A 24,590-nucleotide genomic window follows, 5' to 3' on the forward strand; every position below is an offset into this window, starting at 1 on the left:
ACCTTTTGCTTGTCTGTAAAGCTTTTGATTTCTCAATCAAATCTAAATGAGATCCTTGCTGGATAGAGTAATCTTGGTTGTAGGTTCTTCCCTGTCATCACTTTAAGTATTTCATGCCACTCCCTTCTGGCTTGTAGAGTTTCTGCTGAGAAATCAGCTGTTAACCTTATGGGAGTTCCCTTGTATGTTATTGGTTGTTTTTCCCTTGCTGCTTTCAATAATTTTTCTTTGTCTTTAATTTTTGCCAATTTGATTACTGTGTGTCTCGATGTGTTTCTCCTTGGGTTTATCCTTATGGGACTCTCTGCGCTTCCTGGACTTGGTGGCTATTTCCTTTCCTATGTTGGGAAAGTTTTCGACTATAATCTCTTCAAATATTTTCTTGGGTCCTTCCTCTCTCTCTTCTACTTCTGGTACCCCTATAATGCGAGTGTTGTTCCAGAGGTCTCTTAGGCTGTCTTCATTTCTTTTCATTCTTTTTTCTTTATTCTGTTCCACAGCAGTGAATTCCACCATTCTGTCTTCCAGGTCACTTATCCGTTCTTCTTCCTCAGTTGTTCTGCTATTGATTCCTTCTGGTGTAGTTTTCATTTCAGTTATTGTGTTGTTCATCTCTGTTAGTTTGTTCTTTAATTCTTCTAGGTCTTTGTTAAACATTTCTTGCATCTTCTCGATCTTTGCCTCCATTGTTTTCCTGAGGTCCTGGATCATCATTATTCTGAATTCTTTTCCTGGAAGGTTGCCTATCTTCACTTCATTTAGTTGTTTTTCTGGGGTTTTATCTTGTTCCTTCATCTGGTACATAGACCGCTGCCTTTTCATCTTGTCTGTTTTTCTGTGAATGTGGTTTTTGTTCCACAGGCTGCAGGATTGTAGTTCTTCTTGCTTCTGCTGTCTGCCCTCTGGTGGATGAGGCTATCTAAGAGGCTTATGCACTTTTCCTGATGGGAGGGACTGGTGGTGGGTAGAGCTCAGTAGAGCCTGCTTTGGTGGGTGGAGCTCAGTAAAACTTTAATCCGCTTGACTGCTGATGGGTGGGGCTGGGTTCCCTCCCTGTTGGTTGTTTGGCCTGAGGTATCCCAACATTGGACCCTACCTGGGCTCTTTGGTGGGGCTATGGCGGACTCTGGGGGGGCTCACGCCAAGGAGTACTTCCCAGAACTTCTGCTGCCAGTGTCCTTGTCCTCATGGTGATCCACAGCCACCCCCTGCCTCTGCAGGAGACCCTCCAACACTAGCAGGTAGGTCTGGTTTGGTCTCCCCTGGGGTCACTGCTCCTTCCCCTGGGTCCCGATGCCCACACTACTTTGTGTGTGCCCTCCAAGAGTGGAATCTCTGTTTCTCCCACTTCTGTCAAAGTCCTGCAATCAAATCCCAGTAGGCTTCAAGGTTTGATTCTCTAGGAATTCCTCCTCCCGTTGCTGGACCCCCAGGTTGGGAAGCCTGACGTGGGGCTCAGAATCTTCACTCCAGTGGGTGGACTTCTGTGGTATAAGTGTTCTCCAGTCTGTGAGTCACCCACCCACCAGTTATGGTATTTGATTTTACTGTGATTGTGCCCCTCCTACCGACTCATTTTGTCTTCTCCTTTGTCTTTGGATGTGGGGTATCTTTTTTGGTGAGTTTCAGTGTCTTCCTGTCGATGATTGTCCAGCAGCTAGTTGTGATTCTGGTGTTCTTGCAAGAGGGAGTGAGAGCATATCCTTCTACTCGGCCATCTTGGTTCCAATCTAAAGATTTGTGTACAATGCAATTAGCAGGAAACTTGGATATTTGTGTGACATATAACATTTTAGAATAACTGGGATTATGATTGATAACATATCAGGACATATCAGATGTTAAGGATTCCATATAAATTTTGGAATATCTATATTAATAACATTTATCCATACACTGTAAACTAAGGTTCATCTGCAATCACTTGACAATGTTTTTGAAGTAATTTAACATACCAAATAAACTTAGTTTGACATTCCTCTCTGAGATGTCTCAGAGATGTTCTTTCCAAGTAACCCAGAGTCATCTGGAGGCTTAAAAACTTTTGTCAGATTTTGATATTTGGGAATTTTGTTAAAAATATCAAAAACGCTTTAAAACAAAACAGGATCATAGGTCACTGTGAAACAATACTGATTCATTTAACCAAAGTCACAAAACAATTAAAAGAAAGCAAATACGGATCACCTAAGGGCACAGAAACTCATACAATCTGTTATCAAAAAGGAGCACTTCTAACAGAGAGATCAAATTCCAGTCTTGTATTAGCTTACTTAACAAAATGCATTTACTTAGTTAAATTCAATCTAAATTTAGTTAATCCTGACCATGTATAAAACTTTCTCAGTAAAATGTAATTCCATCCCTCATACCTTCTTATCTGAAAGCACACATTCTACTATACTGAAATGTTTTATTATTTTCAGTAGCTTTAATTATATATTTAAATTAAAATCCCCAACTCTTAAAATCTTAATTTCTAGTGAAAACCAAGAGGCAAGTAATAGTTACCAAAATCTGGAGAGACTATTTTAGATAATCTTCAGAACATTATTATTCATATAGAGTTTACCTAGGGCTCTTATCTCATTTACATTTACTTTTTTTTTTTTTTTTTTTTTGCGGTATGTGGGCCTCTCACCGTCTTGGCCTCTCCCATTGCGGAGCACAGGCTCCAGACGCGCAGGCTCAGCGGCCATGGCTCACGGGCCCAGCCGCTCCGCGGCATATGGGATCCTCCCAGACCAGGGCACGAACCCGCGTCCCCTGCATCGGCAGGCGGACTCTCATCCACCGCGCCACCAGGGAAGCCCTACATTTACTTTAAGCTTTCATCATATCAAGTTATTTTTCTTGCTGACAAATTTGCAACAGGTATAACAAGATTTCATTTAACTTCTATTAAACCTAGGTGCAGTGAAAGTATTATACTTAATGTTGATGACCCTAAAGACATGTCTATATTAATTAGATCAACAAAAACATTAATTTAATACTATTTTCCAGTTCACATGAACCTGAAACTCATTTATCTCAATTTCTCTTGTGTTTAGAATTGTTTGGTTTGTAAGCACTTACTTTTCTTTAAGCCGGTTAAACAGAGCTCATCCAGCCACTTCCTAGATGAGGAGGTGAAACTCATCAAGAAGATGGGTGACCACCTGACCAACCTCTGCAGGCTGGCTGGTCCCCAGGATGGGCTGGGCGAGTACCTCTTTTGAGAGGCTCATGCTCAAGCATGACTAGGAGCCTCTGGAGCCCAGCGGCCTTTGAGGACCCCCTCTGGTGTCAGGGCCTCTACCTGAAGCCCCCCTCTGCAGCCAGTAGGCAACTTCTTAACCATCCTGGAGGCTTCTCCCAAGCCTTGGACCAAATGGAAACAATAAAGCTTTTTGCAGGAAAAAAACACAGAGCTCATCCACAAATAACCTCAGCAATGTTATCCAAAGACAAAGATACATACAAACACACAAACAGAGAGACCTCATAGTTCTCATTTCAAAGTTTCAGCCCTGAGTTGGGTACAGCACTGTAAAACCCATCAGTTTACAAAAGACGTTGGATTAAAATTAGGTTTTTGGCAGATGGAAAAAATCAAGCTCACTTGTCTAGATGGCTAAATATTTATAGAAAAGACACTTAGGATTTCTATTTACCTTTGACGAGTCAATTTCTAAATTACTTTACCCTCTTTTCAAAATTTACATTTTATTTATTTTATTTTTGGCTGCGTTGTGTCTTCATTGCTGTGCACGGGCTTTTCTCTGGTTGTGGTGAGCAGGGGCTACTCTTCATTGTGGTGCACGGGCTTCTCATGGCGGTGGCTTCTCTTGTTGTGCAGCACAGGCTCTAGGTGCATGGGCTTCAGTAGTTGTGGCACACGGGCTCAGTAGTTGTGGCTCATGGGCTTAGTTTCTCGGCAGGATGTGGGATCTTCCCAGGCCAGGGCTCAAACCCGTGTCTCCTGCATTGGCAGGCGGATTCTTAACCACTGCACCACCAGGGGAGCCCCCAAAATTTGCATTTTAAAAAGATGGCAGAGATGAGGGTTCCTGAGAGGACCAGATAGGACATTTGCATCTCAATACAGGCAAGTTTCTCCTAGGATGACTTCGTTTCCCCTTTGTTTAATACTTCTCAAGATAAATAGGGAGGGTTTGGGGAGCAGTATCTATTAGAAAGTCAATCAACTTGTTCCCCACTGTGAAAGTTACCCAGGGCTCCTGTGGGGAAATTAGAATTGGATGCCTCAAGTCCAAGGGAGTCCACTGGCCTTTTGCAGGATACCAGCACAAGGGAAATTGCCCTGCAGAAGAAGTGGCTCCCAGTCCAAATTGGGTGCCCTGTAGGGTCTTAGATGGTGATACTAAGCCAGGTCCCTGTGCTCCAGGAGTTAACATAGAAACTTCTATTCGATCCCCATGGATAGGGGAAACAGGAGGCAGTAAAAGGAGTGACTATGTTGGCGGCATGGAGGGGCAGTTGGAACAACTGCTGGTGCGGCCTGCTCAGCCAGTGGGGGAGCTGGATATGCCGGTGGGGGGGGTTAAATTTTGAAGTAACATGTACCCACTCTCATTTTCTCCCTCTTCCCCTTGTAGAATAGGTTCCCCCCTTGGTTTTCCTTTCAGACCACTGCACCATAAGGTGGCAGTCCTCTGACTCCTTTTCCTCCTGGTGCAGTAGCATAAATGCTTCTACATATGGAATCTCATCTCTTTTCCCTGCTCTTTTGCAAAACACCTCTAATTGCGAGATTGTATAATAATTGAGTGAGCCATTCGGGGCCATTGCTCTTCTGATCCTAACATATATTGGGTCCACACCCTATTACAATAGTATATCATGTCTTTCTTAGTCATAGGCTCACAGCTATGTTTTGCCCATTTATCTAATACACTCCCCAAAGGGCTCTCCTTCGGGATAGATGGAGTATTTCCCATTTTTATAAGTTTGATAACACCAAAACATAAAAGATACAAACAAATTCCAACACAAAAGGCCCAAACAAATTCCAACATCGATGCACACAAAACCAAAACCAAAACCAACAGCAACTAACCGGTTCCCAAATTAGGTAGAGTCCAACAACAATTCCCTCTCCAACAAGGTCCCCAATCAAACAAATTGGCTTGTCCCATAAAGGAAAAGCCCAAATTGAGGGGGGAACATGTTCCCAGTGTGCACACCTGAGAGACTCACCCTACAAAATCGAGGCCTTCAACTTTCAGAAGTTTGTCGTTTCCTTATTTCAACTGCCAAGCACTGGGGTAGCCAATGACGCTTCAGGGAATTATGAAGGGAAGATCCTCAGGACAAATTGTCCCAGCAGCTGCTAGGGCTGCCCAAATATTCCCTGACCAGGGCCTGCTAGCCACGAGCAGCAAGGCTCCTGGTTGGCTCGCCAAATTGTTACCAAGTCCAGGCTCACTCTGCTCACCAAACAACAGGCCAGTGAATCGGGAGAAGGGGTGCTGAGGCAAGGAATAGTGACTTTATTCGGAAACCTGGCAGACTGAGAAGATGGCAGACTAGTGTACCCAAAAAAACTCATCTTATCAGGGTCTGGATGTCAGTTTCTTTTATAGAAACAGAGATGGGGAGGAGGTGAGAAAGTAAAGTAAAAAGGCCATTTGTCTTGCAAAATCTCCTCGCTCTGCCTACATCAGGGAGGGGATGAGTTAATTTCTTCTTTTCTGCAGCCATTCACAGGTGGGCAGGGTCAGAATGTCTCTCTGTGAGCTGAACAAAGGCCTTTTATTTTAACAGTCAGGCAGACGTGCAGGGTCCCTGTGGCAGGCCATTATGTATGCTTACATCTATAGACAGTGATTATAACAATAACAAAAGCAATGAAAAGCAAAGGTTAAATTAAAAGAAACAGAACCAACACGGAGTCAGAATTTGCTCTTCCCTGTTACAGTATTTTGAAACTCTGTTGCTTGGCACATACACTTTTTTTTTTTAAATAAATAAATTTATTTATTTATTTATGGCTGTGTTGGGTCTTCGTTGCTGTGCTCGGGCTTTCTCTAGTTGTGGCGAGCGGGGGCTACTCTTCATTGTGGTGCATGGGCTTCTTATTGCAGTGGCTTCTCTTGTTGCGGAGCACAGGCTCTAGGCACGCAGGCTTTCGTAGTTGTGGTTCATGGGCTCAGTAGTGTGGCTCGCGGGCTCTAGAGTGCAGGCTCAGTAGTTGTGGCACACAGGCTTAGCTGCTTCATAGCTTGTAGGATCTTCTCAGACCAGGTCTTGAACCTGTGTCCCCTGCATTGGCAGGTGGATTCTTAACCACTGCACCACCAAAGAAGTCCCACATACACATTTAGAATTGTTGTCTTCCTGATGAATTAACCACTTTATCATTATATAATGAATTTCTTTATCCCTGGTAATTTTCTTTGCTCTGAAATCTACTTTGATACTGATTTAGCCACTCCAGCTTTCTTTTATGTTTTCATGTCAAATCCTTTTCTATCCATTTACTTTTGAAAGCTGGACATGTCTGGTAATAGAAACTGAGGTAACCAGGCTTTTAGTATGAGGTTTTTTATGTTAATCTGGTTAGAATCTGGGCTGTGTGTAGATCTTTGCTGTAGCTGTAGGTTCCCAGGGCATATGTTTTCTCTAGGTTCAATGTTTTGTTTTGCTTTTCTCCCCTGTTATCTTTGCTTTTCTTTAAGGATTTCTTCTTACATAGAGTTGGTGTCTTGCAGCTTTCTCAATCAATTGTATTATACTGGAGCCCTATTGATGTAGTGGTAAAGTGTGGAGAAGAGAGGCATTCTACAGTCTTATGATTTAGTCTCAGGTTTTTGTTGTTTTTTTAATGGGCCTATATCCCTAGGCTGTGATCTTCAGAAACCTATTTTAGCCTTTCTTTTTTTCCTCCCCTTAATTGAGGCAGGAAGGCTATAGGGGGCTGGAAGTGTCTAATTGTTCTTCCTGCAGGTCAGATAAGGCTCTGATAAAGTAATTTCCCTTGAGGGCAGGCCTTTGTTATATACAGTGCTCTGGGTGTATTTCAAAATCTTTACAGGATTTTTCTCCAATCTTCACTTTGAGAATTGATGGCTTTCCTGAAGGCAAAACCAACAGAACTCTAAGGGTCTTTCCTAAGACTGGTCGCTTAGGAGTTAACTCTCAAGTTGGTGTGGACAGAAATAATTAATAACCAATCTATAAAAAGAATAGAAGAGTTTTATTTGAGCCAAACTGAAGACTATAGCCCAGGAGACACAGATTCAAGAAGCACTTGTGTTCTGCTGGACTATAAAATGGGGGAGGCTTACAAAGATGAAATTACATAAATTGTTTGTCAAGAATTAGGATTGGAGCTGGCAAGAAGTGAGGGTGCTTGTTAAGCAAGGATTGCTTGGGGTCTGAAATTGTTGCATAGTTACAAGTGATGGCTCAGCTTCACTGTACACTGGTGCCAAATTGAATCTCGGAGACAGAGTTTTGGGTGAAGCAGAAAAGGATAGCTTTACTGCTTTGCTAGGCAAAGGGGGACACAGTGGGCTCCTGCCTCAAAAAACTGGGAGGATTTGATGAGGGGTTTTATAGCAATACTTCAAGTGTGGTGTTGCTGACAAGATTAGGGTATGTGCAGGGCTTGCACTCCCTTAATCTTGTCTGAAGTGGTTTCTTGGCTGTTTCTCCCTTGATTAGCAACTGTTCGAGTCTGCCCTTTGGAACTCAGGGAAGGTCATGGAGGCTGGAGTCTTTCCTCCAAGAAATGGGGAACAAAAAGGCCTCCGTGCCTGAGAGTCCCACAGGGCCCCACTCAGTTTCACAAGGGGAGACCTTGAGACTGATACCGACCAGGGTTCTTGGCCTTCCCCAATCAATAGAAACTGACTAGAGGCTCGACAAGAAATTCAGGCAAGGCTTTATTGGGACCCCTGCTATAGCAGGGGGTAGCGAGAACAAACAACAGGTTCCCTGCTTGCTCGCTCCCTGAGTGGGGGCAAGCTTGTTCCTTACATGGGGTGAGGGTAGGGATGTGTCCAGTGGTCAGGCCAGAGGGGTGGCTTAGGTGTTTTGCTCACCCACTAGGTAGTGTTGTGTGCAGGGGGGCATGCTCAGTACCCTGCTTTTGCTCCCAACACCCTGTTTATGCTCCGGGCTCTTCCAAAGTGGCAGTACGGGTTTTTTTGGTCTTTAATTTTTTTTGTCCATAATTTGCCCCGACTGTGCATGCATGCAGTTATTTTCTGTTTCTTTGTATTTTGTTGCTTGAGGAGAGGTGTGTCCAGGTGCAAGCATTGCAGCACTGCTGCAAAGGGTCCCAGGTCTCAGCCTGTCTCAAGACTTATAAGGCTGCAGCTGGCAGCTGCTAGCAGATATTGTTTTGAGAATGGCTGGTGGTGTCCTTGAGTCTGATACAGTTCAGAAAATTCAACTCCTCAATAGTACTGGAACGTGTCTGAAACCATATCCACAATGGCCACCCAGCTCCATTTTGAATGCCTGAACCACAATTACTCCGTTTTGATTTTTAAATGCATTCTTTTAAATGCATTCATTTGATTTTTAAATGCATTTCTCTAATGGTTAAAGCAGATGTATAATTCATGTTTGACAGGCCACAAAACAGGCTGTTCTAGTTAACATAAAGTTCAAGTTAAATCATTTGTAAGCCAAAATGACTTCCCCATACCTCAATATGTGAAAATTTCTTCTATCACTAGTCCATACTCCACCTCCAGGATTAGTCAATTACCATTTGAGTGTTCCTAAAAATTGCTGGCTTCAGGGGCTTCTGCCCCCCAATAAGCTGATTTTGGCTCTGATTATCTATATTCATGAGTCTTTCTAATTTTTAAGGTGGCAGTTTGCCCTGTGACCTCAAGTCTCTGATGGATCTAAGAAAAGTCATTAATTTTCAGTTTATTCAACAGTTTTATTGTTGTGAGGATGGGAGTGATGATTTCCTAGCTCTTTACAAAACAGAGATAAATCCAGAAGTCCATCCATTTACTTTTCATCTACATAAATCATTATATTTCGAGTGAGTTTCTTGTAGAAAGCATATAATTGGGGCATGGTTTTTTAAAATCCATTCTGAAAATCTTTGTCTTTTAATTGGTGTGCTTAAACCATTTACATTTAATGCATTTTTTGATATTTTGGATTTAGGGCTACCATTTCCCCACTTCTGCCTTCTTTGAGTTATTTGGATTTTTTTTCATATTTCATTTTAATTAGTCTATTGTGATTTGCTTATATCTTTATATTGTTTCCTTTACTGTTCACTCTAGGGATTACTTAATACTTAATTTTTCACCGTTGTCTTAGAATCAACATTTTACCACTTCAAGTGGAAACCTTACTACAGTAAATGTCCCTTTACCCTCCTTTATATTGTAGTTGTCTTATTATTACATCTACATACGTTAAAACTCCATTAGACAATGTTATACTGTGGCTTTTCCTTCAATCCTAATGTTCCGATTTTCCCTTTGGTATCATTTTCTCTATCTGCAAAATGTCCTTTAGCAATTATTTTAGAGCAGGTAATGCATTCTCTTGGTTTTCCTTCACTGAGAATATCTTTCTTTTTTCTTGACTCCTGAATGATATTTTAACTGGAATAGAATTCAGAGTTAACAGCTCTTTTGTTTCAGTACTTTAAAAAGCTGTACCTCCTTCTGGCCTCCATAGTTTCTGATGAGAAATCCACGGTCATGTAATTTTTTCCCCAATTAAGTAATAGATTGTTTTTCTTTGGCAGCTTTCAAAATTTTTTGCTTGCATTTAGTATTCAGCACTATTGTTATGACTTGTCTGGGCATGAATTTCTTTGACATTATCCTATTTGAGTTTCACTGAAATTCTTGAATATGTGAGTTTATGTCCTTCACTAAATTTAGGAAATTTTCAGCTATTATTTCTTCAAATATTTTCTTCTGCTCCATGCTTCTTCTCCTCTCCTTCTGGGACTCTGATGAAATAAATGCTAATCTCTTCAGATTATACCACAGGTCCCTGAGGCTCTATAAACATTTTTAAAAATCTGTTTTCTCTCTGTTGTTCAGATTATATAATTTCTGTTGCTCTATCTTCAAACTTATTTACTTATTCCTCTGCTATCTCCATTCTGTTACTGAGTTGTTGGGCTGCACCCTGCAGGCCAGCAAGCCCTGTACTTGCCCAGCCTTAAGACTGAAGAAAGAGCCCAGAGTCAGTGACAGAGACATCAATGGTTTAATGGATAGAGGGATCTTACATGTCTGAAGCAAAGCCCTGAAGTGACACCCCACCATGTGTGGCAGATGGTGGGCAGGACATGGCAGCAGTCTTCACTACGAAGGGGAGAGGATGGGGGAATTGACATCAGGTTGGCTCATCAGTTACCAGGGAAACCAGCAGAGCAGCATGCCCCTCACTGCCCCTTTGAGAAGCTATCATGGTGTAGATGTTCTTAACTAAAGATTAGAACAATCAGTAGCTGGGGCTAGAGGCAAGTATGTAGGCATTTACAGATTAGGCTCTATGATTAAAAGGGAAGGTCAGTCATGTGAGTAGTGTGTAGGTGAAGCAGGGACTGGTCAAACAGGGGATATACAGAAAGCAAGAGAACAGCCATCTTGGGTGGCCTGATCATACATGAGCCCATAGGGTTTTGTTGTTGTTACTGTGTTTTTCAGTTCTAAATTTTCCATTTCCTTCTCCTTTATGTCTTCTATTTCTTTGCTGAGACTGTCTTTCCATTCATTTCAAGTGATTTCACCTTTATTTCATAGAACATGGTTATAACAGCTGTTTTAGTGTCTTCTTCTGATAATTCCAGCATTTATGTCATTTCATTGTTGGTATCTGTTGATTGTCTTTTCCTTTGTCAGTCAAGATTTTCTTGATTCTTCATAAGCCAAATAATTTTGGATTGTATCTTGATTTTTTTTAATGCTTTGTTATCATCATTTACTTTATTTATTTATTTGGCTGAGTCGGGTCTTAGTTGCAGCATGTGCGATCTTCGTTGAGGCATGTGGGGTCTTTTGTTGTGGTGTGCAGGCTCTTTGTTGCATTGCGGTGCGTGGGTTTCTCTCTAGTTGCGGCATGCGTGCTCCAGAACGTGTGGGCTCTTAGTTGCGGGACACCAGCTCTCTCATTGAGGCATATGAGCTCAGAAGTTGTGGCATGCGGGCTTCGTTGCCCCAGGCATGTGGGATCTTAGTTCCCCGACCGGGGATTGAACCCGCATCCCCTGCATTGGAAGGCAGATTCTTTACCACTGGACCACCAGGGAAGTTCCTATCTTGATGTTTTGAATATTATGATGAGACTCTAGGTCTAGTTTCAATCCTAAGAATTTGTTTGTTTGTTTGTTTTAGCAAACAGTTGACTGGGTTAGGTTCAGGTCACAATTTCTGACCTGCCTTTTGTGGGCTGTGGTTCTAATGTTTGTTCAGTTTTCAAAGCATTTGCAATGCTATTTGGATCAGACCCTCACGTGTGCCACTCAGTGACCAGTCTCAAATTTGCACTATGGTCTAGCTGAATTCTAAAGCCTGTGGTGTAGTGTATAGCGTCAGATCTGCTTATGCAGCTTGAAGATGGGCTCAGGAGTTCATACCCAACTTTATGCATTTGCTCTCTTCACTCTCAACAGTCTCCCTGATACTTTCCAGCTTCTAAGGGCCTTCCTTCCTGGTCCTCTGGTCAGAAAGCTGGAGTTTTACATTCCCTGTTAGGCCACACCCTTCATGTGACTATATCTGTGTCCAGAGCCAAGTGGTAGAAAGATAGAGAAAGATGAAAAGCAATGGAGAGTGACCCCATGCTCTTTGGTCAGAGAGGAAGCATTTCCCTCCCTCAGAGGTTTGGGTGCCTGTCTGGATGTCACTGCTTTTGCTTTGCTGCCACCTTTGCCACCATTTCTGTGGCCATAGCAGCATTGCCTGGTGGCTGCACTGTGATAAGGGGGGATGGGAGGGGTAGAAAAAGGGGAAATTACTCTCTCTGAGCTTTAGGAGATACCTTCCACTCCTCAGATCAGGAAGAGAGGAGAAATTCTCTTGGAATAATTTCTTTTCAACGTCTGATGCACTCTTTGAGTTCTAGCTAGGCAATACTAGAGGAGAAAAATAGTAAACCCACCGCCAGTTCTGGGAACTTTGAATGCTAGTCTACTTATCTGCCTGCTACCATGTACATTTCAGAGTCCTCATATAGCCACTCTGTGTCCAAAATTTATACTTACATTCAACGAGAGAGACCAGGTGGAGTATGCTTGTTCCATCTTCTGCAGAACAAGAAACTTTTTTTATTTAAAACTGTTATTTATTTGTTTGTTTGTTTTTTGGCTGCACTGTGCAGCAGATCCCTTAGTTCCCCAACCAGGGATCGAACCCACGCCCCCTGCAGTGGAAGCTCCAAGTCTTAACTTCTGGACTGCCAGGGAAGTCCCTTAAACTTTTAAATTAAAGTATAACATACATACATAAAAGTGCACAAATCTTCAGTATTTACCTAATTTTCACAAAGTAAACATACTGTGAAGTCAACATCAGATCAAGAAATAGAAGCACCTCTCATGCCCTTCCCAATCACTACCTACTGCTAGTGGCCACTCTCCTCTTACTTCCAGCTCAGTAGATTGAGTATGCCTCTTTTTGAACCTTATATAAATGAAATCATACATTTCTATTCATACACATTCTTTCATTTGACATAAAGTCTGTGAGATGTTTTCATATGTAATAGTAGTTTCTGCATTTTTCATTGCTTTATGGTATTCTGTTGTATAACTTTACTTATTCCATTTTACTGGTGATGGACATTTGGGTTGTATCCAGGGGGGGCTATTACAAATAGTGCCACTATGGTAAACATTCTTGGACATGTCTTTTGATGCTCGCTCACATGTATGTATTTCTGGAGCATAATTGTGGGACCACATGGTATGTACATGTGCAGCTTGCGTAATACTGCGAACCAGGTTTCCCAAGTAGTTGTACCAACTTACACTCCTTCCAGCAGTGTATGAAGGTTCCCATTGTTCTATATTCCCTTGGTAATACCAGCCTTTTTTGTTTTTTTAACATCTTTATTGGAGTATAATTGCTTTACAATGGTGTGTTAGTTTCTGCTATATAACAAAGTGAATCAACTATACATATACATATATCCCCATATCTCCTCCCTCTTGCGTCTCCCTCCCACCCTCCCTACCCCACCCCTCTAGGTGGTCACAAACCACTGAGCTGATCTCCCTGTGCTATGCGAATACCAGCCTTTTTTAATTTTAGCTATTCCAGTGGGTGCATATCTCATGATGGTTTTAATTTTAATTTCCCCAATAACCAATGGGATAAGTACCTTTTCATTCTTATTAGACAATTGTATAGCTTTTTTCGTGTTTTTTTTTTTTTTTTTTTTCTGGTTCATGTGTCTTTTTTTTTCTGGCCAGGCCACACGGCTTGTGGAATCTTAGTTCCCTGACCAGGGATTTAAACCCAGGCCCTCAGCAGTGAAAATGCTTAGTCCTAACCACTGGACTGCCAGGGAATTCCCTGTAGGCATTTATTTTAGATTTTGACTACAAACCCTTTGTTGAGTATATATGCTGGGTAATAAAAATGGTTTGATCCACAGGGATCTTTGGGAGGCACTAAGTGGTCATGAGTCTCCTAAGGACTGAGATAATCAGGAAGCCCATTGAGGTCCCACTTGTTCTATATGACCAAAAGTACTCTATCTGTGGTGAATCAGGGCCTAACCTAAGCCACCACAACATAGCATCCTAGTCCTTTATCCAGTTGCCAGACCTCTGTTTTGGTTACAGACCCAGAGCCACTTGGATGAAGGAAAGACCAGATGAAGGAAGAACCCTGCAATAACGTTACATATTTGTACTATAAATCTTCCTCCTGGCATTTGCCAAAGAGACCTGTGACCTGTGTAACTGGAGTGGGGAAAAAATACCAAGACCTTCCTAGAACGTAGACTAATCCACAGAGACCCAGAGTTCCACTGTGGTCCAGTGATCAGAGCCAAAGCTTGTGGTAGTCAGGAGGTAAGTAGGATGTAGGTATCAGGAAGTAACATCATACCTTTATAAAATGTATGTGTGTTAGAGGGCAGGAGATAAATCTCATGAAAATACAAAGGCTTGCACGTCAATGAAGTTTCTAGAAATGCAGTGGCCTGGGCCATGTTGGGATATCCTGTCAAAAGTGAAAGAGAATTTCCACACTGTGCTGATAGGAAAAGCTAAACGTAAAAAATTTCTTGAATCTAGCAATTCCACTTGTAGGTATATACCCAAGAGAAGTGATGTTTGTGTTTGCGCATGTAGGAGAATGTTCACAGAAGCTTTATTCACAATAGCTAACAACTGAAAATAATCCAAAAGTCCATCAACAGAATAATAGATAAATATGTTAGTATATTCTTACAACTGAATACTACTCAGCAATGAAAAAGAATCAAACCACTGCTACATGCATTATTGCATATTCATGGATGAACCTCAATGAGAGTATATAGAGCAAAGTAAGCCAGATATATAATTACATCTATATGAAGTTCAAAAACAGGCAAAACTAATCTATTGTGATACGCATTAGAGTAGAGGTTGTCTCTGAGAGGATACTGACTAGGAGAGAGCATGTGGGAGTCTTCTAGGGTGCTGATCATTGTAGTGTTTTACAAAGTATAAATGGGTAAAAATCCACTGAGCTGCACATTTAAGATTTATGCACTTTATGCAAATTTTACTCTGATAAGTAAAAGTGAAGGAGAAATATTTCCCATCATGAGACAAGGTGACATAGCTAGAAATGACTGCATAAATTTGTTGGCCAAGAAAACAGAAAGCGCATCATATGAATACCCTCTCTTATGTAGATAAGTGTGTTGCTCTTATAGTAACAGCAAAACAGATGTCTTTCTACCCCTAAAAAAACAATGGACAAGTTGCTATACCTTGAGCCCTTTATCCCTGAAAAAGAGATGCACTGAACAGTGGACCTCCAGATATTGGAATCCACATTGGCCACATTTGAATGTACTACTCTGACCCATTTAGCAGAACCAGAAGGGCTGTGGGCTTTGAGGTCATCCAGGGCAAGAGGACACCACAGGAGATCCAGCTGTAAGGCAGGCAGCTCTGCCTTTTAGGCCTTAGGACCCAGCCGACCCCCCATGCTCAAGATGCCCACGGGTGACCAGAATGCTGGGGAAGCCTGTGGCAAGCCCCAGTGGGGTCTTACATCAGAAGTCCCTAGGGTTTTAGAACAAAGCTATGACCCTTTCTGACAAGTCACTAGCTCCTTGTCGGAGACTACCTGATGCTGAGACTCCAGGGTGTATCAGTTAGCTTATGCTGTACACAAACCACCCAAACATTATTGGCCTGAAACAATAAATACTTATTACTGCTCATGACTCCCTAAGTCTTATGGATGATTCTTCTGTTCTTGGCCAGGCTCATTCACGGTGTGTGGTCAGCTGTGGGTCAGATTAGCTTCATGGACAGATGGACTCTTCCTGAGCTCATGTTCCCTCCCCAGCCCATACATGTGATCTCATGGGGAGTCTTATATGTCCAGTTGACCAAAGAGGAAAAAATGAAGTCCAGTTTTCAGACAGCTCATGTCCAGGTGGCAGATGGCTACAGTGTTGCTGTCTTGCTTAAGTGGCCCTGAAAGACAGTAAGGAGATGAATTTTCTCCAATTGGCTGTACTTGATAAATTACATCACAACCACTTAACCTGGAGCTAGAGAGAGCCTTAGGGACAGATAAGTAGCTAATGTTTTGGCTGCATGATAAGGGACTTGGGACTTAGAAGGAATATGATGGGAGGTTGGTGACGTGGAGGCCTGTGGAAAAGTATGTGGATGGACCTCTCAGAATGGATCTGAAGTTGGAGAATATTTGTGGAATATCTGTTGAATCTCACCAAAGGGACCTACTGCAGAGGTGGCTGTCAGGAATCAGGTGAACAAGGTGACTTGTGCATGTCAGACATCCTCTATCCCATCCACCCCAATTCTTGCTCAGTGGACTCATGAACAAAGTGGTCATGGTGGCGGGGGTTGAGACTGTGTGTGGGCTCAACCGCGAAGGCTGACCTGGCTACCAGCATCACTGAGAATCTAACCCACCAACAGCAGAGACCAAGTTGGGCACCATCCCCTGGGGCTCAGCCAGTCACTGCTAGCACCAACATTTATAGACACACTGAAATACAGCATGATGGATATTCCACCAAATTGCTTTTGACCAAAGAGCTCCCTTTATAGGAAAAGAAAGAGGGCAGTGGATTTTCCTGGTCTTACCATGCACCTATTCATCAGAAGCAGCTGGCCTTGGAGAATACCAGAACAGCCTATTGAAGATGGAGTTACGGTATCAGCTCAGAGAAAACAATCTAATCTAATGCGTATCACATCTAACCTGGGGTTAGATTGTTTTCTGAATCTACAATCAGTGTGTGGGACTGTCTCCACATAGGCAGTGTGTGGGAAAAAATAGCTGACTCAACAAAGGAAAATAATTCGTGAACAGTACTGAGAGACTAGTTGAAATTAGAAACTGCTCACTCTTTGTAGCTGTGAGATTCCCATTAGCAGTACTCAGTCACTCTGACATAAGAATAGAGAAGGAAGCTGCAGCATTGAAGATCAAGGTTGTGTGGGACACCATTATGCACCAAAATTCTCTCAGCCCTACTCTCCATCCAGCTGCTGCTGGGGGACCACTTCATGTGGGCTTTGACTGGCTCTGCACCAGGACCATCAGGCAGCACTTCCACTTAGGTGGAGGTGATACTGCTCACCTCTTTTTTTTTTAAATTAATTTATTTATTTCTGTCTGCATTTGGTCTTCATTGTTGCACACGGGCTTTCTTTAGTTGCAGCGAGTGGGGGCTACTCTTCATTGCAGTGCATGGGCTTCTCATTGCAATAGCTTCTTTTGTTGCAGAGCACAGGTTCTAGGCATGCAGGCTTCAGTAGTTGTGGCACATGGGCTCAGTAGTTGTGGCTCGCGGGCTCTAGAGCGCAGGCTCAGTAGTTGTGGTGCATGGGCTTAGTTGCTCCACGGCATGTGGAATCTTCCCGGACCAGGGCTTGAACCCGTGTCCCCTGCAATAGCAGGCAGATTCATAACCTCTGCGCCACCAGGGAAGCCCACTGCTCACCTCTTAAATAGTTCATCGAACACTTACTATAGGACCCAGCAATTCTATTCCTCGGTAACTAACCAAGAGAAATGAAGCATATGCCCATGCAAAGACTTGTACATAAATATTCATAGCAAGATTATTGTAATAGCCAAAACTAGAAACAATGTCCATCAACTGATGAATGGATAAACAAAATGTGGTCCATCCATGGACTACTTCTCAGCAATACAGAGGAACAAACTGCTGACACATACAATCACTTGGATGAACCTCAACAGCACTATGGCAAGTGAAAGAAACAAGACACAAAAGATTATGTACTGTGTGTGGTTCCATTTATAGGAACTTTCTAGAAAAGGTGAATCTATATCAGTGGTTTCCTGGGGCTGACGATGGGAACAAGGAGTAATGGCGAACAAGCACGAAGGACTTTTCCTAGGATGGAAGCGTCCTACAATTGGATTGTGCTGATGGTTGCACAACTGTTTACTAAAAATCATCAAACTGTGCTCTTACAATGGGTGAATTTTATGCCATATAAATTATACCTTATTGAAATTGTTTAAATAAAGAATTTCAACTTTTATGTCAAGCAGCATTTGGCACAACTGATCATTTCCTCCTCCTTGAAATCCCGTCTTCATACTCTTGTTTTCTCTGACCTTACTCAGGGTTCAATTCACTCCCCCTAAGTGACCTCCTTCAGGTCTGTGCCTTTACATATTGGCACTGATGATGCCCACATTTACATATCTGCAGCCCAGCCCTCTCTCCTGAACTCCAGACTCTAAAACCCAAATGCCTGCTCACAGTCTCCTTGGATATGTGATGCACACCTCAAATGTCATATGTCCACACTGAGCTCCTGCCCTTCCCAACCCCGATCTGAGCCACCCTCAGGGTCCCCATCCCAGCTGATGGCAGCTCCTTTCTTCCCACTTGTCAGGCCAAAAGCCTTGGAGTTGTCTTTGACTCCTCTTTTTCTCTCCCACCCATATCCAACCCATCAGCAAACCTCAACTGGCGCTTCCTTCTAAATACACCCAGAAATGGGTCACTTCTGCCCACCACCTTGGTCCAGCCCATTGTCATTCCTCGCAGGCATTGCTGCAGTAGCCTCCTCTTCCCTGCTTCCACCTTTTTCCCACAGCCTTTTCACAACAAGATATCCAAAATTGTGCTAATAACATGTAAACCCAATCACATCATGCCTCTGCTCTGGTTCCCCATTTCATTTGGGCCTATGTGACCCAGTCCCATGTGACCATTCTGACCTCAGGACTCGGTGACTCTGCTCCAGTCCCACTGGCTTCCTTGCTATTCCTTGAACATGTCAAACATTCCCACCTCAGGACCTTTGCACTTGCTCTTTCTCCTGCCTAGAATAGTCTCCCTCCAGAATTCTAAAATAGTCTTGTGATTCCCACCCCTGGTATCCATACCTTTGTGTAATCTCCTCCAGTTGCATGTGGGTAGGACCTGTAACTTTCTTCTAACCAATAGAAGAATATGGCAAAAGTGTTGGGGGATCACTCCCATGATTATACTATAAGCTAAAGATGAAGGGATTTTGCAGATGTAATTAAGGGCCCAATTATCCAAATTAATCACTTTGATTTTGAGTTAGAAGATGACCCTGGTGGACCTGGCCTAATTAGGTGAGCCCTTTTAAAAGAGGGTTGGGGACTTTCCTGGTGGCGCAGTGGTTAAAAATCCGCCTGCCAATGCAGGGGACATGGGTTCAAGCCCTGATCTGGGAAAATACCACATGCCGCGGAGAAACTAAGCCCATGCACCACAACTACTGAGCCTGCACTCTAGAGCCTGAGAGCCACAACTACTGAGCCCGCGTGCCACAGCTACTGAAGCCCACTCACCTAGAGCCCGTGCTGCACAACAAGAGAAGCCACCGCAATGAGAAGCCTGCGCACCGCAACGAAAAGTAGCCCTTGCTTGCAGCAACTAGAGAAAGACCGCACACAGCTACGAAGACCCAACACAGCCAAAAATAAATAAATTTACATTTTAAAAAAGAAAACATACATAAAGTTTAAAAAGTTATTAAAAAAATAAAATAAAATAAAAGAGGGTTGCCTGCACTTAGAGACTTGAAGTACCAAAGACTCTTTCTCTCTGTTGCTGGCCTTGAAGATGCAAATCACATGAGTTCTACAGCTGCAAGGCAATGCATTCTGCCAACAATATCCCAGGCTCCAGAAACGAATGCTGCCTGGCTGATATCTTGACTGCAGCCCTGTGAGACACTGAGCAGAGGACCCAGCTGAGCCGTGCCCAGACCCACAGAAACTGTGGGGTAATAAGTAGATGTTGTTTTAAGCTGCTAAATTTGTGGTAACTTATGACATAGCAATAGAAAACCAGTCCACCCTCAGATATCCACATGGCTTCTTTCCTCACCTCCTTCAAATGTCAGATGTCACCTTCACAAACAGACCTAGACTGAGCACCTCAGGAAAACTGCAACAAGTCCCACCTTTTCCTCCATAGCACTTACTGCTTCCTAACCCACTGAAATATGTTTCTTACTTCTCCCCCTCCACTAGAATATAAGCGCCTGAGGGCTGGGATTTTTGTCTGTTTGTATCACTGATGTTTCCAAGCATCTGTACTGGGACCTGGTGCATCTTCAGATGACAGTTGTTGAACAGCTGAAGGAAAACTGTCCTGTGGGGGACACTATGCTAAAATAATCTATGTGCATGTGTTAACTTGGGTGAGGTCACTGTGCTCACAGGGCAGGCGGGAGGCCTTTCTGGGGCTGCCTCCAGGGTCAAGCCCTTGGCCTTCTAGCCCGGCAATGCCAATGAGCTGATTTGGGTGAGAAACAAGACCAGCTGCTGACTGGTAATCCAGGTCAGCCTGATCTGCTCAGCCTGGCAGCCTCAGCACCCACCTTGAGGGGGTCAACAAGAGTGCAGAGGAGGCTGTCTCCCAGGGATGACAATGACCTCATTTTTTCCTATTGCATGTCGGGATCCCCAGAGAGCAGACTGAGATGGAGTTTAACATGCAGGATGCTTATTACCAAGGGCCCTTGGGACCCACACTTGTGGGAGGGAGGAGGTGGAAACAAGGCTAGGCGGAGGGAGAACTTCCATGCAAGGCTCAATTGACCCCACAGGGATGTCCTGAGCTGAAATAATCCTTCAGAGTTGTCCGGCATTAGGCCAAAATGGACCAGTCATTGGATGTGGGCCGCCGGGGGAGGATGTGACTATGACCTTGGGACAGGCGGCTCTCTGTAGCTGAGGCAGGCCTTGGATGGGCTGTCAGCCAAAGGCTATCTGATGACCACTCTCCCAGCAGCTGGGTGGCAAGTCCCTTCTTGAAGGAGGATCCATGCTGAGCACCTCCCTGGTCATGACAACACTGATCAACACCCTTTCCACTGAGGCAGTCTGTCTTTCTTTTATTTTTAATGATTTTCATTTTAAGATACTGTACATTAAAAATGCAAAAAAAATCAGTTGTTTTTCAATTTTATTTTTGGCTGTGTTGGGTCTTAGTTGCGGCACGTGGGATCTTCATGCGGCATGCTCGATCTCTAGTTGTGGCGAGCAGGCTTCTCTCTCTAGTAGTGGCCCGCAGGCTCAGTACTTTCAGTGCACAGGCTTCATTGCCCCGCAGCATGTGGGATCTTAGTTCCCTGCATTGGAAGGCGGATTCTTAACCACTGGACCACCAGGGAAGTCTCCCCAAATCACTGTTTTTAAATGCATAACTAAAAACATAGAATTACAAATGAAACCAGTTATATTTATGAGCAGGTATCAAAATATTAAAAACATTTGAGATACAGTCACAAATGTGCTTCTTTATTTAAAGCATTAGATAACAAGATCTAGTGGCAGGTCCAATAACTGCCATAATTTCAAAGTGATGATGAGTCTGATGTTTAGAGACATTTGCGATAGCTGTCGTAATGGGATAGGAGGACATCTGCCATTTTGATTTGCAACAAAGCCACGGGTATTGCAAATTCCACTGTGGTTTGTTGTCTACCTCACAGCTGAGGAAAGGCTGAATTTCAGTTAGAAGTGAGAGGAAATAAAATCTTTTCCGATCTCAGTTCTGGGTGCAGGGAAATGGTTGCTGGTGTGGGGAGTGGGGCTGGGGTTCCAGGAAATCTGTGTTCAGGAAGAGGAGGACTTCTTTGTAGAGGGGAGCTAGGCTGCGTGTGTGGTTGGCCGAGAGGGCAGAGGGGGAGTCCTGCCGGAGTTTCTTCTGGCCTGGAGGGGCCCGAGGGTCCAGCCTGACCCCCACCCCAAGGTATTGGGAATGGGGGAGGGGGCTGCAGGGCGCCCCCCACCACCAAACCCTGTCCCACCCTAGGGCCCAGGCCACGGCACTGGCTCCCCTCTCAGAGCTGCTTCCTTCCCCTAGCGGCATTCGGCATTCGCTATCATCGCCAGGTCCATTAGCCATTAGCCGATGCGGTGACCTTGACCCGGCCTGGACCCTGCAAATGAGGGGGCACGCCGGGGGCGCAGGGCCTGAACCGCAGCGGCCTGCTGTGACCAGTCATGCGGCGGCCCTCTTAGACGCTGCTCTGCCTACGCGGCCCCTGGGCATAAAAAGCCGGGCCAGAGAGACAGCGCAGCTGCCGGACCCCGGACCCAGCCCGCCCGCACCATGGCCGCCCCCAGCCTCGCCTGCTGCCTGCTCGGCCTCCTGGCGCTGACCTCCGCCTGCTATATCCAGAACTGCCCCCTGGGCGGCAAGCGGGCCGTGCTGGACCTCGACGTACGCAAGGTGAGCGCCCAGCCCTAGTCCCGCGGCACTTGAGGCTGGGCAACCCGCAGCCACAGGGTCGCCCCTGCCGCTCCCTTTCCCGCGCTGACCCCGCGCCGGCCCCGCCTGGCCTAGGAACCAAGGCAGCCGAGTAGCTTTTGAGTCCCCTCCTTCGACCGCTTCTGGGGGCCAAAGAGCGCCAGGGAGACACCGAACCTCCGGCGCTCCTCTGCCCTGTCCTCCCCCACCCGGCTCAGCCCCCCGCCCCGCAGGCTCTCCCTCCCGGGCCCGGGCCCCTCCCCGCCCCCGGCTCACCCCCGCCCTCCCGCCAGTGTCTCCCCTGCGGCCCCGGGGGCAAAGGCCGCTGCTTCGGGCCCAGCATCTGCTGCGGGGACGAGCTGGGTTGCCTCGTGGGCACGGCCGAGGCGCTGCGCTGCCAGGAGGAGAACTACCTGCCGTCGCCCTGCCAGTCGGGCCAGAAGCCGTGCGGGAGCGGGGGCCGCTGCGCCGCCGCCGGCATCTGCTGCAGCCCGGGTGAGTCGGGCTGGAGCCGGGGCGGGACCGGGACACCGGGACCAGGCGGGGCGGGCCGTGGCGGGCCCTGACCCGGCGTCTCTTCATGCAGACGGCTGCCGCGGCGACCCCGCCTGCGACCCCGAGGCCGCCTTCTCCCAGCTCTGAGACCCGCCGGCCCCCGACACCGTCGGAGCGCAGCCCTCGCTCCCTCCGTAGCCACCCCCAGGAACTATGACTATTAAATAAAGCAGATTTTTTCCCCTCCAACCCGACTCGCGTCTAAGTGTCGGAACTGGGAAGGGAGGGCGTTGGGGGAGTCGAAGATCGCCGGCTCTCGGCGCTTCATGGGGAATTAAAGCCGCCACCCCGAGGGGAGAAGGGTGCCGTTCCGCGGTGACATCCTGTAGGGGTGGATGGAGGAAGGAGGGGGACGACACGGCTGGCTCCCAGGGAGATGGAAACAGTCCCCTGCTTCCCCCTCCAACAGAGCTGGGGGCCTACAGCAGGCTGGACATGAGAGGAACTTTCTAAGGTCCAAAGCGACAGAGTGGGGCCTGCAGAGATAAGAGTCTGACGGGGCACCAGAGGAAGGGTAGGAGGTTGGTCGTAGAGAGTGAAAGACTTCCTGACATCTGGAAGCAGGCTTGGGTCACACATGAGGGCTGGCCTGGGGGAGGGGAGCTTGGCTGGGGCAGCTGAAGGGCCTTCACGTTTCCAAGGAGCTGGACTCTCAGGCCACAGGAGGCCACCTGTACTCTCAGAAGGGGTGGCCAAGCTGGGGAGGCTGGGCGGGAGGGCCAGCACAGCCACCCTGTGGCTTGTTGTCCCACCCAGGAGGCCCTGGGTTCCCAGTGTTGCATGGAAGCCAGGAGCCCTGCTCCTGACCGTGCAGTAAAGAAACGTGACAGCACTGGGGACCCTGCAGAACAGGGGTTCCTGAGAGCCCATAGCCACAGAAATGACCACAAAATGCAGAGGACACTAACAGAGAGACTCCTGCAACCTACACTTCTCATCTGTTCCTGGATCAAAGACCATTTTGGAGCAGCTATAAAAGCCTAACCCCTCTCCCCCAGAATGTGCCGCCATTCACTTACTCGTGCTGTGGGACAAAAGCGATTTCAGAAGGTGCATGCCCACACACCCACTCCAAATAAAACAAGAGCGCATCACTATCTGTTAGTAATTTTTATATGTTATTTCTGTGGCTTTCTCACACACTGAAGCAATGAGGATTCACTCAGAGGCCTCCCACCCACCACAGGCAGTGTGTCGTCTCAGAGTGGAGAGAGAAAAAGTATACTAAAGAGGACTGTAAGGTTTTCTTTGTATAAATTACAAAACCAGGCAAAACTAAGCTATGGTGCTAGAGGTCTTGGGTGTGGTGGTGACAGGAAGGGGTGTAAGGGGGCTTCTGGGGTGCTGGTCATATTCTGTTTCTTGGCCTGGGAGCTGGTAAAACAAGTGTGTTCAGTTTATTAAAATTCATTCAGATTGCACACATGTGATTTGTTCACTTTTGTATGTATATTATACTAGAATAAAAGTTTTTTAATGAAAAAATTATCATTATTACTAAGATGTATGACGAGAAGAGAGATGAAGCTTTTGAAAGCCCCGGTGGTTCCTGACAAGGCTGTGAGAGCAGGTTCCTCCTCTTACCCCCCATATCTGGAACAAGAAATGACTGAAAGCTGAGTCCTGTTCAAATCAACCATGGGGAAGTATGTGATTCTCATAAATTGGTGTTTGAGAACCATGTCAAAGTTCTGTGGTCCCTCAGAAACCACACAGATGAAGAGGGAAGCAACCAGAAGGAACCACACTACTCAACTAGAGAGACACAAGGTTAGGGATTTGTGCTTTTCCAAGCTTGGGCATCCACCGGCCACATCAGCAGGAAGCCTGGGATCTCCCTCTGGGACATCACTCTCTGAGTGCCCTGCATACCCTTCAAACCCCAGAGGATTCCATAGAGCAGAGCCATGTCAGCCCAGGTCTCCCCACCTGGAGAGAGAGTTCAGGGTCCCCTCACCCCTCCAGTGTTTCCTTTTCTGGTCTCAGTAACACAGGGGCAGATTGACACCTCTTTTTCAGGGGATGATGCAGAGGTGGCATCAACCTGGGCCTGGTGAGGAAGAGGAGCTGGGAGAGCTGCCACGTGTGCTAAGTGAAGTGGTTCA

The 24,590-nt window shown here is 45.5% G+C and overlaps 1 protein-coding gene across 1 annotated transcript; it reads left to right on the top strand.

Annotated features, from left to right (window-relative positions):
- The first annotated feature begins 1,048 nt into the window (after positions 1 to 1,048).
- Positions 1,049 to 22,669, top strand: OXT (oxytocin/neurophysin I prepropeptide). Its single transcript, XM_004285316.4, has 4 exons — positions 1,049 to 1,241; positions 21,702 to 21,912; positions 22,224 to 22,425; positions 22,517 to 22,669. Exons 2-4 carry the CDS (start codon positions 21,793 to 21,795, stop codon positions 22,570 to 22,572), a joined length of 378 nt encoding a protein of 125 aa, XP_004285364.1. The 5' UTR covers positions 1,049 to 1,241; positions 21,702 to 21,792; the 3' UTR covers positions 22,573 to 22,669.
- Positions 22,670 to 24,590: the final 1,921 nt, after the last annotated feature.

Source organism: Orcinus orca, chromosome 16 (assembly GCF_937001465.1).
Source record: "Orcinus orca chromosome 16, mOrcOrc1.1, whole genome shotgun sequence".
Taxonomy (NCBI): Eukaryota; Metazoa; Chordata; class Mammalia; order Artiodactyla; family Delphinidae; genus Orcinus; species Orcinus orca.

Bases quoted from the DNA above. Each gene is read 5' to 3' on its own strand.
- OXT (XM_004285316.4), top strand. From the start codon at position 21,793: ATGGCCGCCCCCAGCCTCGCCTGCTGCCTGCTCGGCCTCCTGGCGCTG. The intron at 21,913-22,223 runs GTGAGCGCCCAG...CCCTCCCGCCAG, and splicing joins TGGACCTCGACGTACGCAAG to TGTCTCCCCTGCGGCCCCGG. The intron at 22,426-22,516 runs GTGAGTCGGGCT...CTCTTCATGCAG, and splicing joins CGGCATCTGCTGCAGCCCGG to ACGGCTGCCGCGGCGACCCC.